We start from the raw sequence: 12,710 nt of genomic DNA, 5'->3' as shown, positions 1-12,710 counted from the left end.
AAAGAACGACAAACACGGCGCTATAGAACTTAGCGCTGCTCCAACTTGCCCATTTCGCTGCTCTGCTACGTACGGGCAACTTTTCTCGCCATATAAGCGAAGTCTACGAAGCCAAATTGCGTGTATACTACCGCTGATGAATGCAGTCCCACAATTATCTCCATAGATAGATAGATAGATAGATAGATAGATAGATAGATAGATAGATAGATAGATAGATAGATAGATAGATAGATAGATAGATAGATAGATAGATAGATAGATAGATAGATAGATAGATAGATAGATAGATAGACAGACAGACAGACAGACAGACAGACAGACAGACAGACAGACAGACAGACAGACAGACAGACAGATAGATAGATAGATAGATAGATAGATAGATAGATAGATAGATAGATAGATAGATAGATAGATAGATAGATAGATAGATAGATAGATAGATAGATAGATAGATAGATAGACAGACAGACAGACAGACAGACAGACAGACAGACAGACAGACAGACAGACAGACAGATAGATAGATAGATAGATAGATAGATAGATAGATAGATAGATAGATAGATAGATAGATAGATAGATAGATAGATAGATAGATAGATAGATAGATAGATAGATAGATAGATAGATAGATAGATAGATAGATAGATAGATAGATAGATATGCTCTTCTATTTTTCACGTGTAGCCCTTTTAGACAAAACGCAGCTCACACCAGTAAGATATATTACCTCGGTAATGACAAATAAACATTGCACATAACTGCAACACCGCTTTGTCACTCCTTTACATGGGGGAGTGCTGTACAGGTGATTTACGGTAACACCAAACGGTCCCACTGCTTCGCCCACTCGTCGTTCATTTCATAGACCTGCTGGTATTTTCGTTTCATGTGTGCCAGGCGAAAAAAAAAATCCCGCCATATCCACGAAGTGCATGATAATGAGTGAGCGAAGTTCCGGAGGGAAATGATCAGTGGGCGAAGTCACGCTCATGCGAGGACTTTGCCTGCCACCAAAGAGTTTTTGCAGGTATACACAATGTGTACTCGTATCTTCATCACTGGTGGCGGCAAACTCTCGCTGTAGAAAGACGATGGCGTTGGTGCGGGACTGTTCATTCCTGATTCTGGAGATGGCGGTAAAGTTGTTATCGAACGACAATCGATGGCAAACCTTGCGACTGTGGCCGAAACTTCAATTAAAAAAAAAAACACACTATATTCACGGAGTGAATTTTGATGAGTGGGTCCGGCGAAGCATTCGTCAGTCCGTCTGTGCTGCCGTTCGTCCGTTCATTCTTGCTTTTGTCTGTTTGAGCGCCCATCTGTGCGACCAACTGTCCATTCTTTCGTACGTCCATCCGTGCGTCCATCCGTGCGTCCGTCCGTCTGTGCATCCATCCATCCGTCCGCGCGTTCTTCTATCCGTGCGTTTGTCCCTCTGTCCGTCCATCTAATTAACACTCCGAGTACCGCCATCTCACATCTTTTCATGATATATTCATCATATAGAAGTATCGCCATCCAGCGGACATTCCAAGGTCTGAACGAAAGTGGCCACGGCCGGACTGGAGCGGCACGCACGCACTCTCTTGCCTGCGCTTCGTGTCAAGTTGCCACCTTTCACCGCCGCTAGTTCATGGCACTGTGGCCCAACACTCGCTTACCCCGCCGCGGTGGTCTAGTGGCTAAGGTACTCGGCTGCTGACCCGCAGGTCGCGGGTTCAAATCCCGGCTGCGGCGGCTGCATTTCCAATGGAGGCGGAAATGTTTTAGGCCCGTGTGCTCAGATTTGGGTGAACGTTTAAGAACCTCAGGTGGTCGAAATTTCCGGAGTCCTCCACTACGGCGTCTCTCATAATCATATGGTGGTTTTGGGACGTTAAACCCCACATATCAATCAATCAATCAATCAATCAATCAATTAATCAATCAACACTCGCTTTTTAGATTAAGCGGTTAACGATTTAGAGTATATATTAGGTACTCTGCTATGGGAGAGCATAAAGCCGCTCTTGCTAAAACCAGGGAGATTACGCCCAGCGAGTTAAACGTGGCAACCTTTCTGGTCAGATAGGGCTTAAAGTGCGTCTTTCTGATACTAGTTTTTTTTTTTAGTAAGCATCAACTTCCAGGCAAATTTAATTGCAGGTTAAGGCACCGATACTCGTCTCTGTGGGTTATTCAATCAGAAACAACTATCTTTTTATTTATGATTAGTGTGCGTGGGTTTTCTCTTCAATTCAAATGAGCGTGCGCGTAGCGCCCCTCTTGTCCAGCTGTGGAGGTGGCTAGGACGTACTACTACTACTACTACTACTACTACTACTACTACTACTACTACTACTTCTACTGCTGCTGCTGCTGCTGCTGCTGCTGCTGCTGCTGCTGCTGCTGCTGCTGCTGCTGCTGCTGCTGCTGCTGCTGCTGCTGCTGCTGCTGCCACATACATCGCGGACGCACGACCCACGGCTTAAGGAGCTTCGCCCCTAAAAGTCGAGCTTCAAGCGCGTCGGAGCCACCGACCTCAGGTAGCGATCGCTTCAGGCGCTTGGCTGCAGCTTCCCTAGCCCGCACCGCCTCAGGATCCGCTTGGCGGCGCTTCCGTGCCGCCACCCGCTTCGCGGGCTTTCAGCTCCAGGTCCGCTTGTCTTTGCGCACATGTCGCCCCCGTTGCGCGAGCCCTCGCCACCTGTGGATCGGAAGCTTGTCGTTGTTGACGGCGAGCCCTTGCTGCTTCAGCTTCTATAGAGCTCCCACCTCCGAGACTTCACGGAGAGCCCTCGCTGCAACCAGCTTGCGAGCCCTCCACTTAGCCACCTTGTCTTCTTGTTGGTAATATTGTTATCAAAGCGCACAAACTGACGACTGTCGAGAGAGAGAAAGCGCGTTCGGCGGCAAGTGGCGCGTGGGAGTGGTGCGAGCACCGCAGAGCCATCCAGTGGGCGCTCGAATACTAGCGACTGGCTACGACGTGACAACGGACAAGCCTCAACCTTAAGGAGCTTCGTCTTTAAAGAAAATTCGGTTGGAGGGAGCGGAGATGCGTGCCTGGAGTGCCACCCCCTGGCTACGCCACTGCAAGCCTTAGGGGGATGACGAATGCCCCGCATGCTAGCCATACGTCATCTCCCTAATGAGCCATGTGCGTCACCAGGCCCGGATAGTTCTCAGGCTATATTGCATGCAATGTACCGAGAATCGGCAATGTCACAGTCTGTAGCAATCTAAACATAAGTGTCTGAGGTGATGTTCTGCCGAAAAATAACAGTGCGTATTACTTGTAAGTCGCTGCTTGCTCGAATATTCGAATTACTCTGACAATTGGTATTTTTAAGCGGATATGCACACGCCGCTGCCGTAGCCGAATATTCTGGAAGTACGAAAACGCATCATTATTGAATTGAATAAGGTTTGCATAAGGAAAATATTCGATTCGTGTTCAGAATTTCGAATATTCGCGAACTCCAAGGACGTCTCTACATAAGTTATCTTACAATGAACTACCGTGAAATTATTATGGGTGCAAGGTCAACGTTGTTTACATTCAGGTGAAATGACCCGTTGATTAGCGGGAGCATCGCTGAATGAACTCGTATTTTTTAATTATCACTAGCGATAATCATCAGTGTGACCTATAAGTATTGGAAACGTGACATACGCAGAGGTTCGACAGGAGCAATAGCAGCATAAACAGATTTCCGCCATGCAAAGTTTGGTTGGCAGAACTAGCGGCGTCGATCAACACAAACGGAAGTAATTATTACCCCATTACGCTGCCATTAACCTTCCCCCTCTTTCCCTTTAACCCCATATTTAAACGAGGCTCGTCCGGCAATAGCGTCATTGGGCTCATCCTTCAGCGAAATTGACACCACACTGCAGCACATGCTATTTTTTATTATGTCACTGATATATATTAGTAAAAAAATTTTACTTGAAATTCTACTCAGTAAAGCTGGCAAATATGTGTGTTTGATGCTTTGGTACGGGGTTTTGCCAATGGCAGGTCGTTGCGTGAAAGCTTCAAAAAGAAGTCAAGCAAGAAAGTATAAACGATTGACATTCCTGCTTTTCAAGATATTCTTACGGCAGTCACAGAGAATTCTCTTGTCGTTAATAGCAGAATCAGCGTTCTAACTCGTTTTTGTTAGAGGTAACCATTCACCTACTATAGTGTGACGTCCAAATTGTTCGATACGTCATGTTCTGTATGTTGATCTTTTGAGGCTCAATTTTTGTCAATATTCCGAGATTGCAACTTCAAGTTTAGCTCCCCAGTTCCTGTCGTGTTCCCCACAGTGGGTATGTGCCATGTTGTAGCAATATCATCATCAACAAACAGTCCAGCGTTCGTAGAAATAAAGAGAGAGAACAATAGAGCAAACGGTGCCGCAATGAATCGACCACGCCCTGCGCATTACAGCTTTTCCGCGCCGCAGCTGTCGTTCTGCGCGAAGGCGACGTCGAGCACCGTTTACCTGGCCTCCTCGCCCTCTTCGAGCTGCTCCCTGAACCTGAGCGACGTCGACGACAGCACGTTCTACGACTCCACGTACGTGTCGCAGCCGTTCCCGGCGACCTCGCGCGTCCCGTCCGAAACGTGTACCGAACGCCGCAGCAGCTGCTCCAGCACGATTCGAATCGGCCTCAAGAAGGACGAAGAGGCGTGCCTGGCGCACTTCGACGTGAGCCGCAGCGCGTCCAGGCATCCGTGGCGCGACGTGGCGCCGGGCGGCCGGGCGACCAAGCTGATCTGCACATCAGTGCTGGCCGTGTTCTGCTGCGTCCTCGTCTCGAGGCTTGTCATGGACAAGCTGTCGACGCTCCTAAACGCCACAGACGCGATCGGCGCCCTCGACTCGACTAACGGAACGGAGGTCGTGCTCGCGTTAGGGGACCCCGCGAGTGAAAGCCGGCCTTCGTCGTCAATGCAGCTGCCCGTTAAGAAAGCGGTGCGACGAAACTACGCGGGAAAAACGAGAGGTGGCTTTCCTGGCATATATGGAGTGCCAGAACTGCGCTACAGAGCTCCTGCCGTACGCCGTTATCACCCCGTCGCCCGACCAGCGATGGTGATCAACAAGACGGCGACACTGCCTAGCGCTGCGACCGACAGGCGTTCCGGTGGTACGACCCGAATGTCGGAGACACAGCTACGTAACACCACCGTCGTCGCGTCGACGGTCGAGCCAGAGCCTAGCCCACGTGCTACCACACTCGATGTGAACTGGACACGCCTGATGCGCATCTTACGGGCATCGCCGCAGACAGTTGCGAGCGCATGGCTGAACGTCATAAAATCGGCGACGGCACAACGCTCCCCGTATGTCGTGTACATCGACGGGACCGTGAAACCGACTTCGTTGTTGTCGACTTTCGTGCGTGAAACTGCACGGGAAAAGACACGGGAACGTCGGCTCATTCCAGTCTATGCGCAGACCACCGGAACATTTTCCAATCACTCGCAGGTGCCAAGTGTGAGCCAGTCTGTATTTAGAACGCAACAACGTGAAAATAACATTGCGTATACATACGCGTAGTGTGGAGTCTTTTCAAAGCCTGTCATAGCGTCGCTTTTGAAGTGAGAACTAAAAACGAAATTTAGTATTTCTACCACAGCACTATGATAGCTTCATGAAGCCTTCGGGTATTAATTATTTCGTTTTTGAAAAAAAAAAGGTTGAGCAAATATTTACCGTGACGTTCTGCCTATGTTTCGTACATACCACCAGTAATATATAGAACACTACAGATGCCAGACACATCGTAGCCTTTATTATCCGTCCTTTTTTTTTCTATATCCACCGCAGAATAAAGGCTTGTGCCAATGTTTTTCAATTGAACCCACTTTATGCGAGCTAATTTCATTTTATCTTTGTGACCTTGTTAATTCTATCGCTTCTTCCAGTTTTCTGTCGTCCTCGGTTCCTTTAATTTCATCATGGTGTTCATTCCACCCTTCAAGCTTGCTATCGATTCTATTTCTTATTTATGTATACGCCCTACTTCACTGACCCTGGTCTCTTTCATTTACTATCAACCTGAATATCTGTTACCCTACTAGCTTTCTGACCCATTCTTCTGTCTTCCGATTTCTTAATATATCCCCTACCGTTTTTTGTTCCGTTGCACCCAGCGTGGTTCTTTAACTCTTTCTCGAATTGTTATTGCTATAGCAACTCAGGCACAGACTTGCCGTCACCATTGGCGCAAGCGCCGCCAAGGGCTATAACACCGCCCCGCGATTCGTATGTTCTATGTACGAGTGAAAGTGTGCGAATGCAGTTGCTGACTATCGCTGCTCAAGCGCAAAGGAAACGCGCCGGTCATCTCTCCTATAGCCAAAGGTCCATGTGGGCCTGGAGGAGTGGCTGCCTGGCTCTAAGCAGCAACAGTATACTTTGAGCTGCCGGACGCGTTTACGCATGCATGCCACATGACAGGGTTCAGCAGGTGGCTCGGCTCATATCTTTATACGGGCGTTGTACCCGCCGGTAAGTTTACGTTGATGCGTTAGACAGATGCGTCAGACGATCACTTCGCTCACTGCAAACGTCGTGTTTCCTTACACCACAGAAAGAGAGAGAATAAACATTTGTTTTGGTCAAGTGCACTTGCGCGCTCAAAGGTGGGCGGCCTCCTTAATTTAGGTAGCCATGGGCCTTCACCATCTCTCGTGCCCGCTGAATCATGCTTCGCTAATTCTTCAGGCCCGGGACCGATAGCCCAGCCTCCCACGGCGCTTCTTTTGGTGTTGTGGTGCTAGGGTTTCGTATGTATATCCACACCATATGGCATAGAGTGTTCGGGACTTTGCAGAGCTGGCAGATGTACAAGGGATCAGTCGGTGAGATACAGTGAAGTATTATACCGTGAACGTAGGTGTAAGTTTGCAAATTACTGATTGCTGCCGCGGCCTCCATACTTAGCTAAGGTAAGCTGGCGGATAAGTTCTGTGGTCTAGCCTGCAGTGCTGCAAGATGCCACTGCACTTCCTTTGGTTGAGTTTACGCAACGATGGAAAAGGCTAAAGAAGTTAGGTGTTTGCGTTATATCCTATAACATTCCAATTTGTTGCTCCCTTTATGCATATCTCTTGGGCATATTATAAGGTTCTTATTTCCCAATTAAGCGAGGAAAGTTCTGTTCTCTCTTCTGAGTATTGTAAACTATCGGTACTTCGCACATTTATCTTCCATTGAACTATGTGCCATATAATTATTTTTAGCAGAGGGGACATAAACAGACGTAATTTAGGAATGTCTGTGCACAGTTTATGAACTCTGCAAATGCCAGCATACATATGCCCGTAGTCGGGGAGACAGAAACTGGCTTATGTCAAATAAGTAAAACCAATTAATTGAAAAAATAAGAAAAAGCATCCCTCTGCGAACGTCTTTTTTTGAACATATGCAGTGTCGTCTACCACAGCAACAACAAGCACGTCCCAAATTAGGCGATAAAATTCCTTTGCAGAGTGTCCAACGAGAACATAAAATTGACATAAAATAACATGCAACACTTTTGGATGTAAGTGTGCGTAGTTTTTCTACTTTGCTCGTAAAGGGGATTTCAGAGTCACCCCGCAGGACCTGAACTAAAGTTCATTTTCTGCCTGTCTGCTCATTGGTCGAAAAAAAAGTAGCTGGCGTGATCCTCTTTGAGTGCATTACGTATTGTGAGAGGCTGATGACATCAGTGTGAAGTTAGTTTAATATACAACTATGAGTAATTCGAAAATTCGGCCAGCTTGCACTAATTGCATTAAGCTAGGTCAAACGTAGCTGGCGCTCTTTTAGGTATTCCCTGCTGGGGTAAGTTCATAAGTTTTGCTAAGGGTCACAACATGTCATGTTCCAAGTTATTACATCGTGTTACGTGAAGTTTGCGGGAACACGTCATGTGACTAACTATGACGTCGTATCACGCAAATCAAATCAGTTAGCTAGCTGCAACCTAATATCATCATCGTCATCATCACCCTGACTAGGCTTACTGCATGACAAAGGCCTCTCCAATGTTCCGCTAGTCAACTCGGTCATGTGCTTATGTGCTTACTCTTGCCACTTCATAACAGCAAGCTTCTTTATATCACCTGCCTACCCGACTTCCTTTCTCCCCTTCACCCGCTTGCCTTCTCTGGGAATCCAGTCAGTTAAACTTAATGACCAGTGGTTATCCCACCTAAGCGCTACGTGCCCAGTCCATGTCCACTTCTTGATTTCAACTAAAATATTCTTAACCTCATTTTGTTCCCTGACCCACGCTTCTCTCTTCTTGTCTCTTAAGATTATTCCTGTCATTTTTTCTTTCCATCGCTCACTGCGTCGTCCTCAATTTAAGCTGAACCCTTTTTGCAAGGCTCCAGGTGTTTGCTCCGTAGGTAAGTGCCGGCTAGATTCAGCTGTTATATACCTTCCTCTTGAAGGACAGTGGCAATCTACCAAAATCAGGCTGATCGTCTGTAGCGGGTACTTCTTGAGCCGCTCAAGCAGAAAACTTGGCACAGCGGGAGAGCATGCAGGACTCACGTGTTCTGGGAGTGAATCAGAACACAATTAACACGAAGAGAGTGCGAGCCGACCGCTGATCATGATAGCTGACGTGTGCCTTCACAATCTGTTCATGTCGAGCAAGTCACAATATATGGTCTCTGCTAATAAATTAGGCATTTGGGTTTACGTGCACCTGTCATAGAGCATTATTAATTCATCGTTATTATGTGCTCTCGACACGACAAGGTTATCGGTACATTTTCTCACAGCCACGTTGGATGCATAATAAGGAGCTTTTTCCAAATTGCATACTGCGTCAAATCCGTAGATGACTCGTTATTCATGATATTTAAAATACTGGTAAACTTATTCGCAAGTATCTTATAAAACATGCGGTTCGACAAATACGTGCTAAATGATAGTTCCGTGGATACGCTATACGACCCGTAAACACAGCCACGGCCCCCTTCTTGAGGCCCTTTACAAACTCCAGCCTTCTACGCAATTTTCGGTTTTTATAAAGGCATTGTGGCTGAAGTATCTTCAAATACATTTCCATAGCCACTGGCACCTTAAGCTCGCACTGGAAAAGGAACATCGATCGTTGTGCGTAAAACGAGATGCCGTTTTCCAGAACTCCTAAATGCGTGATGTCATTGTAGTTCACTCAGCTTAGTCCAAGCTTCTCTAACGCCCTGTAGGACGCATCAACAGCGATTGGACATTGTTCTGAAGAGCCCCCACTGCTTGCGAAAACCAGGAACACGCTCACGCCGTCGTGTCCTGTGAAGCTCCCGGCAAGCTTGGTATCTCCGATGAAGTTCGAGAAATCTCAGAGCTTTCACTAAAGACTTGACCCGAGAGTAGCTTAAATGCCGTTGAAACTGCGAAGGAAAACATCGAAGTTGTCCAGCTGTCGGAAGATCCCTCTGTGGAAGCTGGGGCCATGTGCAGTAAATATGAAGCCCTGTCCGGTGCCTCAGCCGGTGCTGTTCTTTGCTTCACATATGCGCCAGAAACGTCCTCAATGGCAGACCTTGACATCCCGTTAGGAAGACCTGCAAGTACGGCACCTAAAGTACGATGAACAGGCCTCGAAGACGCAGTGGCACGAGATAACAGTGGTTTCCCTCGTGAGTGGTAGTACGCCACGTTTTTCGCGAAATTTCTCACCCGGCTGCGATGCGCCTTGTCCGGTCTACGATGGTAACGCCAGCTCTCTAATTTTATGCTGGCGGCAATCTCCGCGGTGACCTTGGTGACCTGAGCGTCCAGTTCCAACGACGGCTCCCATGATCGACCCGCAGCCAAGTCGTGATTGTGGACGACGCTAACGGTCGACTTCATCAGCATCGCGGAGATGAAAGCACAGGCGCACGCCAGGCAGATGACAGTGAGCACGGGGGTGTAGCGTAAAGCCTTATTTTCACACTTGGTCGGCCCCTGCAGAAGGCTGTCTCGGGTCAGCAAGACAATCATCGTCGCCATACTGTTGACTGGGATTGAGACGGCACCGCTGGTCGTAAGCGTTTGGTCTGCGTTCAAGCGGTTGCTGAAAAGAAGTTCAGTACTGCTGTCATTAACATAATCTTTTTTCATTAGTTACCAACAGTTTTATGACTAAGGCTATAGGTTTAGTTCACAGTTCACGACAAAGTTACATAACATGCAATATAGTAACAATTGCCGAGTTCTCAGCAATAGTTCTCAAAACTGAATTCGCCGCTATGTAGAAACATTGAAAATATGGCGTCCACTGTGTTTATATATATCCTACACTGCCATCTACAATTCTAAAAGTTGGTCATCCTATCCCATAGTACCGTCAATGCGTATTCAACGAAACGTTACCGCTGTATTCCGATATAAAGGACGTATGTAGCTCCCTGGAGCAGCGCATGTATTCAAAATTGGAGGACCTCAAGCGTAGTTAAAACTTTTCGTCGCGATGAAAAGCATGCATGCATGGTCTCACGCTTCACTCGTTACATTCAACCGACTTGCAGACCATCCCACGCTCCCGAACTCAAGGATCGTGGAACTTGAAGAGCATATTGGTCATGGTTACTGAGAGCGCTGGACGATTTGCCAGACGAATACTCGCCAACTACCTCAGTTGGCTGTTTTAATGCGTTTGACCACTACTGCACACCGTTCCCATCTGGGCGCACTACACGCTTCCGATATGGGAGCCCAACTACGCATAAGTTGTCTCAATGCCGCTCTTACTTCCGTATGGCTTGCGTTGCTGGCTGCAGTAGAGAGCAAGGGCCGGTAACGGAAGACGCACAGAAGGCCTTCGCGGTACTCTTCATCGGGTGCAAAGTGGCGCGCACGGGCCATCGGCCAGGCGCAACGGGGTTGTTTAAATATCGATGGCTGTCGAACAAAAACGGGTACGACGGGCACGTCTTAGGAGCAGTCATGGAGCTTAGTAGAGTACGTGGCCTACGTGGCACACGAACACACGCGGGAGATCATTGTTGTTGTTGTTGTTCACCTATTGATCGTGGCGCACACCCACTATGGGGGATTGGCCAAGAATCGAGTGGTTTTAAAAATTACTGTTCAGATCTCTTGTTCTTGTTCACCTATTGTCCGTGGCGCATACCCACTGCGGGGGATGGGCCAAGAATTGATTATATCATTTGGTGAGACTTTTTTCAGTATTCAATATATATATATATATATATATATATATATATATATATATATATATATATATATATATATATATATATATGGCACAACGGGAGCGTTGTCAACAAGGATAAATATATTTATTTCTCAACAGTTTCGGGAGGGGTCCTCCCTTCATCAGGGGATGAGTTATACTGACATGAATTTCCAAACTTCGTTGCTGCCGCGTCCCTCTCGCCTTGAAACATGTTTGCGAGAGTGAAAGGGAACTAAAAAAAGGAAAGAATACAAAAAAACAAAAAAGGGGGAGGAAAAGAAAAAGAAAGAAAGTAAACAAGAGGAAGAACCACAGTCAACACTGAGAACGAAACCAACTGTCCGTGTACGTCCACATACGTTTTTTATCACGTGCTGTTCAGTTCTCGACTTGTGTCGGGCCACCCAAGATTGTCGCAACGGTGCCGCGAGGGTCCGTGACGGCGTGCGTAAAGAAAGGGTTTCCCCGTAATGGGTCGGTCGGCGTGCGGCGTGCGTAAAGGAAGGGGTTCCCGTTAATGGGTCGGTCGGCTCTTTTCACCTTTAATCTTCGTCCGTTTCCCTTCAATGGTCATCAAGTGGTAGGCGAACGAAAACACTTTGTATGTGCATGTGGAAAAAGGAAGAAAAGAAAAAAGGAAGAAAAAAAACGAAAAACAAAAAACAAGAAAGGACATTGTACACGTACGAGTCAGTCAGAAAAAAGCATGGTCTCCAGCTATCAATCTTTGTCACCAATTTTCTCCTGGCTTACTTCTCGGAGGCAGTTGAGTTTTCCGGGGTCTTCGTTGATGCCGGCTACTAATGTTCGAAATTTGAAAATAAAATATGCCTCACGCTGTTCGCGCTCGCGTCTGTTTGAGAAACCGGACTGCAAAAGAGTTACGCTGATATTTTCAAAACTGTGGTTTGGCAGGCGCAGATGTCTAGATAAAGGTAGCTTCGGCAGTGAAGTGGCGTGGTACCGGTGATTATTGAACCGCAGCCGAAATGGCGTGTCTGTTTGGCCGACATATTCTTGTCCGCAGATGTTGCAAGTTAGCATGTATATTACGTTACTGGAGTCACAATTAAGGTTTTCAGTTATGCAGACTTTGAAATTCGAGAAGCTCGCTTTGGATTCACGTGTTGGGACCATCTGTGGGCATACCTTGCATCGAACTTTTCCGCAGGGATGGCACCTTGATTGAAATTTGGGGGTGGTTGTCTTTGCTCTGACAAGAATGTGTCCTTCAGATTTTTATCCCGGCGGTACACCACGTGAAGTGGCTTCGCGAAGATAGAAGTTAGTCATTTGCTTTGCCTGATTATGTTGAAATGGCGGGACAGTATGTTGTTGATTCGTGGCGCTGATGAGGAGTAAGTTAGTACAAGGTTCGTTTGGGAAGTCGTTTTAGATACTCTGTTTGGTCCCTTAATAATATCATTCCTGTTCACGTTGCGAGCACGTAGTATGGCATCGTCAATAATCTCTTCCGGATAATTTTGTTTCAATAAGGAATGCTTTAGGTGTTCCGCGTGTCTGTCAAA

The 12,710-nt window shown here is 47.1% G+C and overlaps 1 protein-coding gene across 1 annotated transcript; it reads right to left on the bottom strand.

Moving 5' to 3' along the window:
• Positions 1–9,096: 9,096 nt before the first annotated feature.
• LOC142785190 (uncharacterized) lies at positions 9,097–10,951 on the bottom strand. The gene is made up of 2 exons (XM_075883649.1): positions 10,734–10,951; positions 9,097–10,056 (listed from the first exon to the last, which is right to left on the bottom strand). The coding sequence occupies exons 1-2, from the start codon at positions 10,928–10,930 to the stop codon at positions 9,273–9,275; spliced, it is 981 nt and encodes a 326-aa protein (XP_075739764.1). The 5' UTR covers positions 10,931–10,951; the 3' UTR covers positions 9,097–9,272.
• Positions 10,952–12,710: the final 1,759 nt, after the last annotated feature.

The sequence above is a fragment of the Rhipicephalus microplus genome, unplaced genomic scaffold (assembly GCF_043290135.1).
Source record: "Rhipicephalus microplus isolate Deutch F79 unplaced genomic scaffold, USDA_Rmic scaffold_18, whole genome shotgun sequence".
NCBI classification, from domain to species: Eukaryota; Metazoa; Arthropoda; class Arachnida; order Ixodida; family Ixodidae; genus Rhipicephalus; species Rhipicephalus microplus.
Note: the sequence above shows the minus strand (reverse complement) of the source record. Positions and strands in the feature narration are given on the sequence as shown.

What these genes read in the sequence shown, in the direction of transcription:
- LOC142785190 (XM_075883649.1), bottom strand. Translation starts at nt 10,930, where the DNA reads ATGACTGCTCCTAAGACGTGCCCGTCGTACCCGTTTTTGTTCGACAGC. An exon ending in GCAACGCAAGCCATACGGAA is followed by an intron (nt 10,057 to 10,733) that starts GTAAGAGCGGCA and finishes ACTTCTTTTCAG; the next exon opens with CAACCGCTTGAACGCAGACC.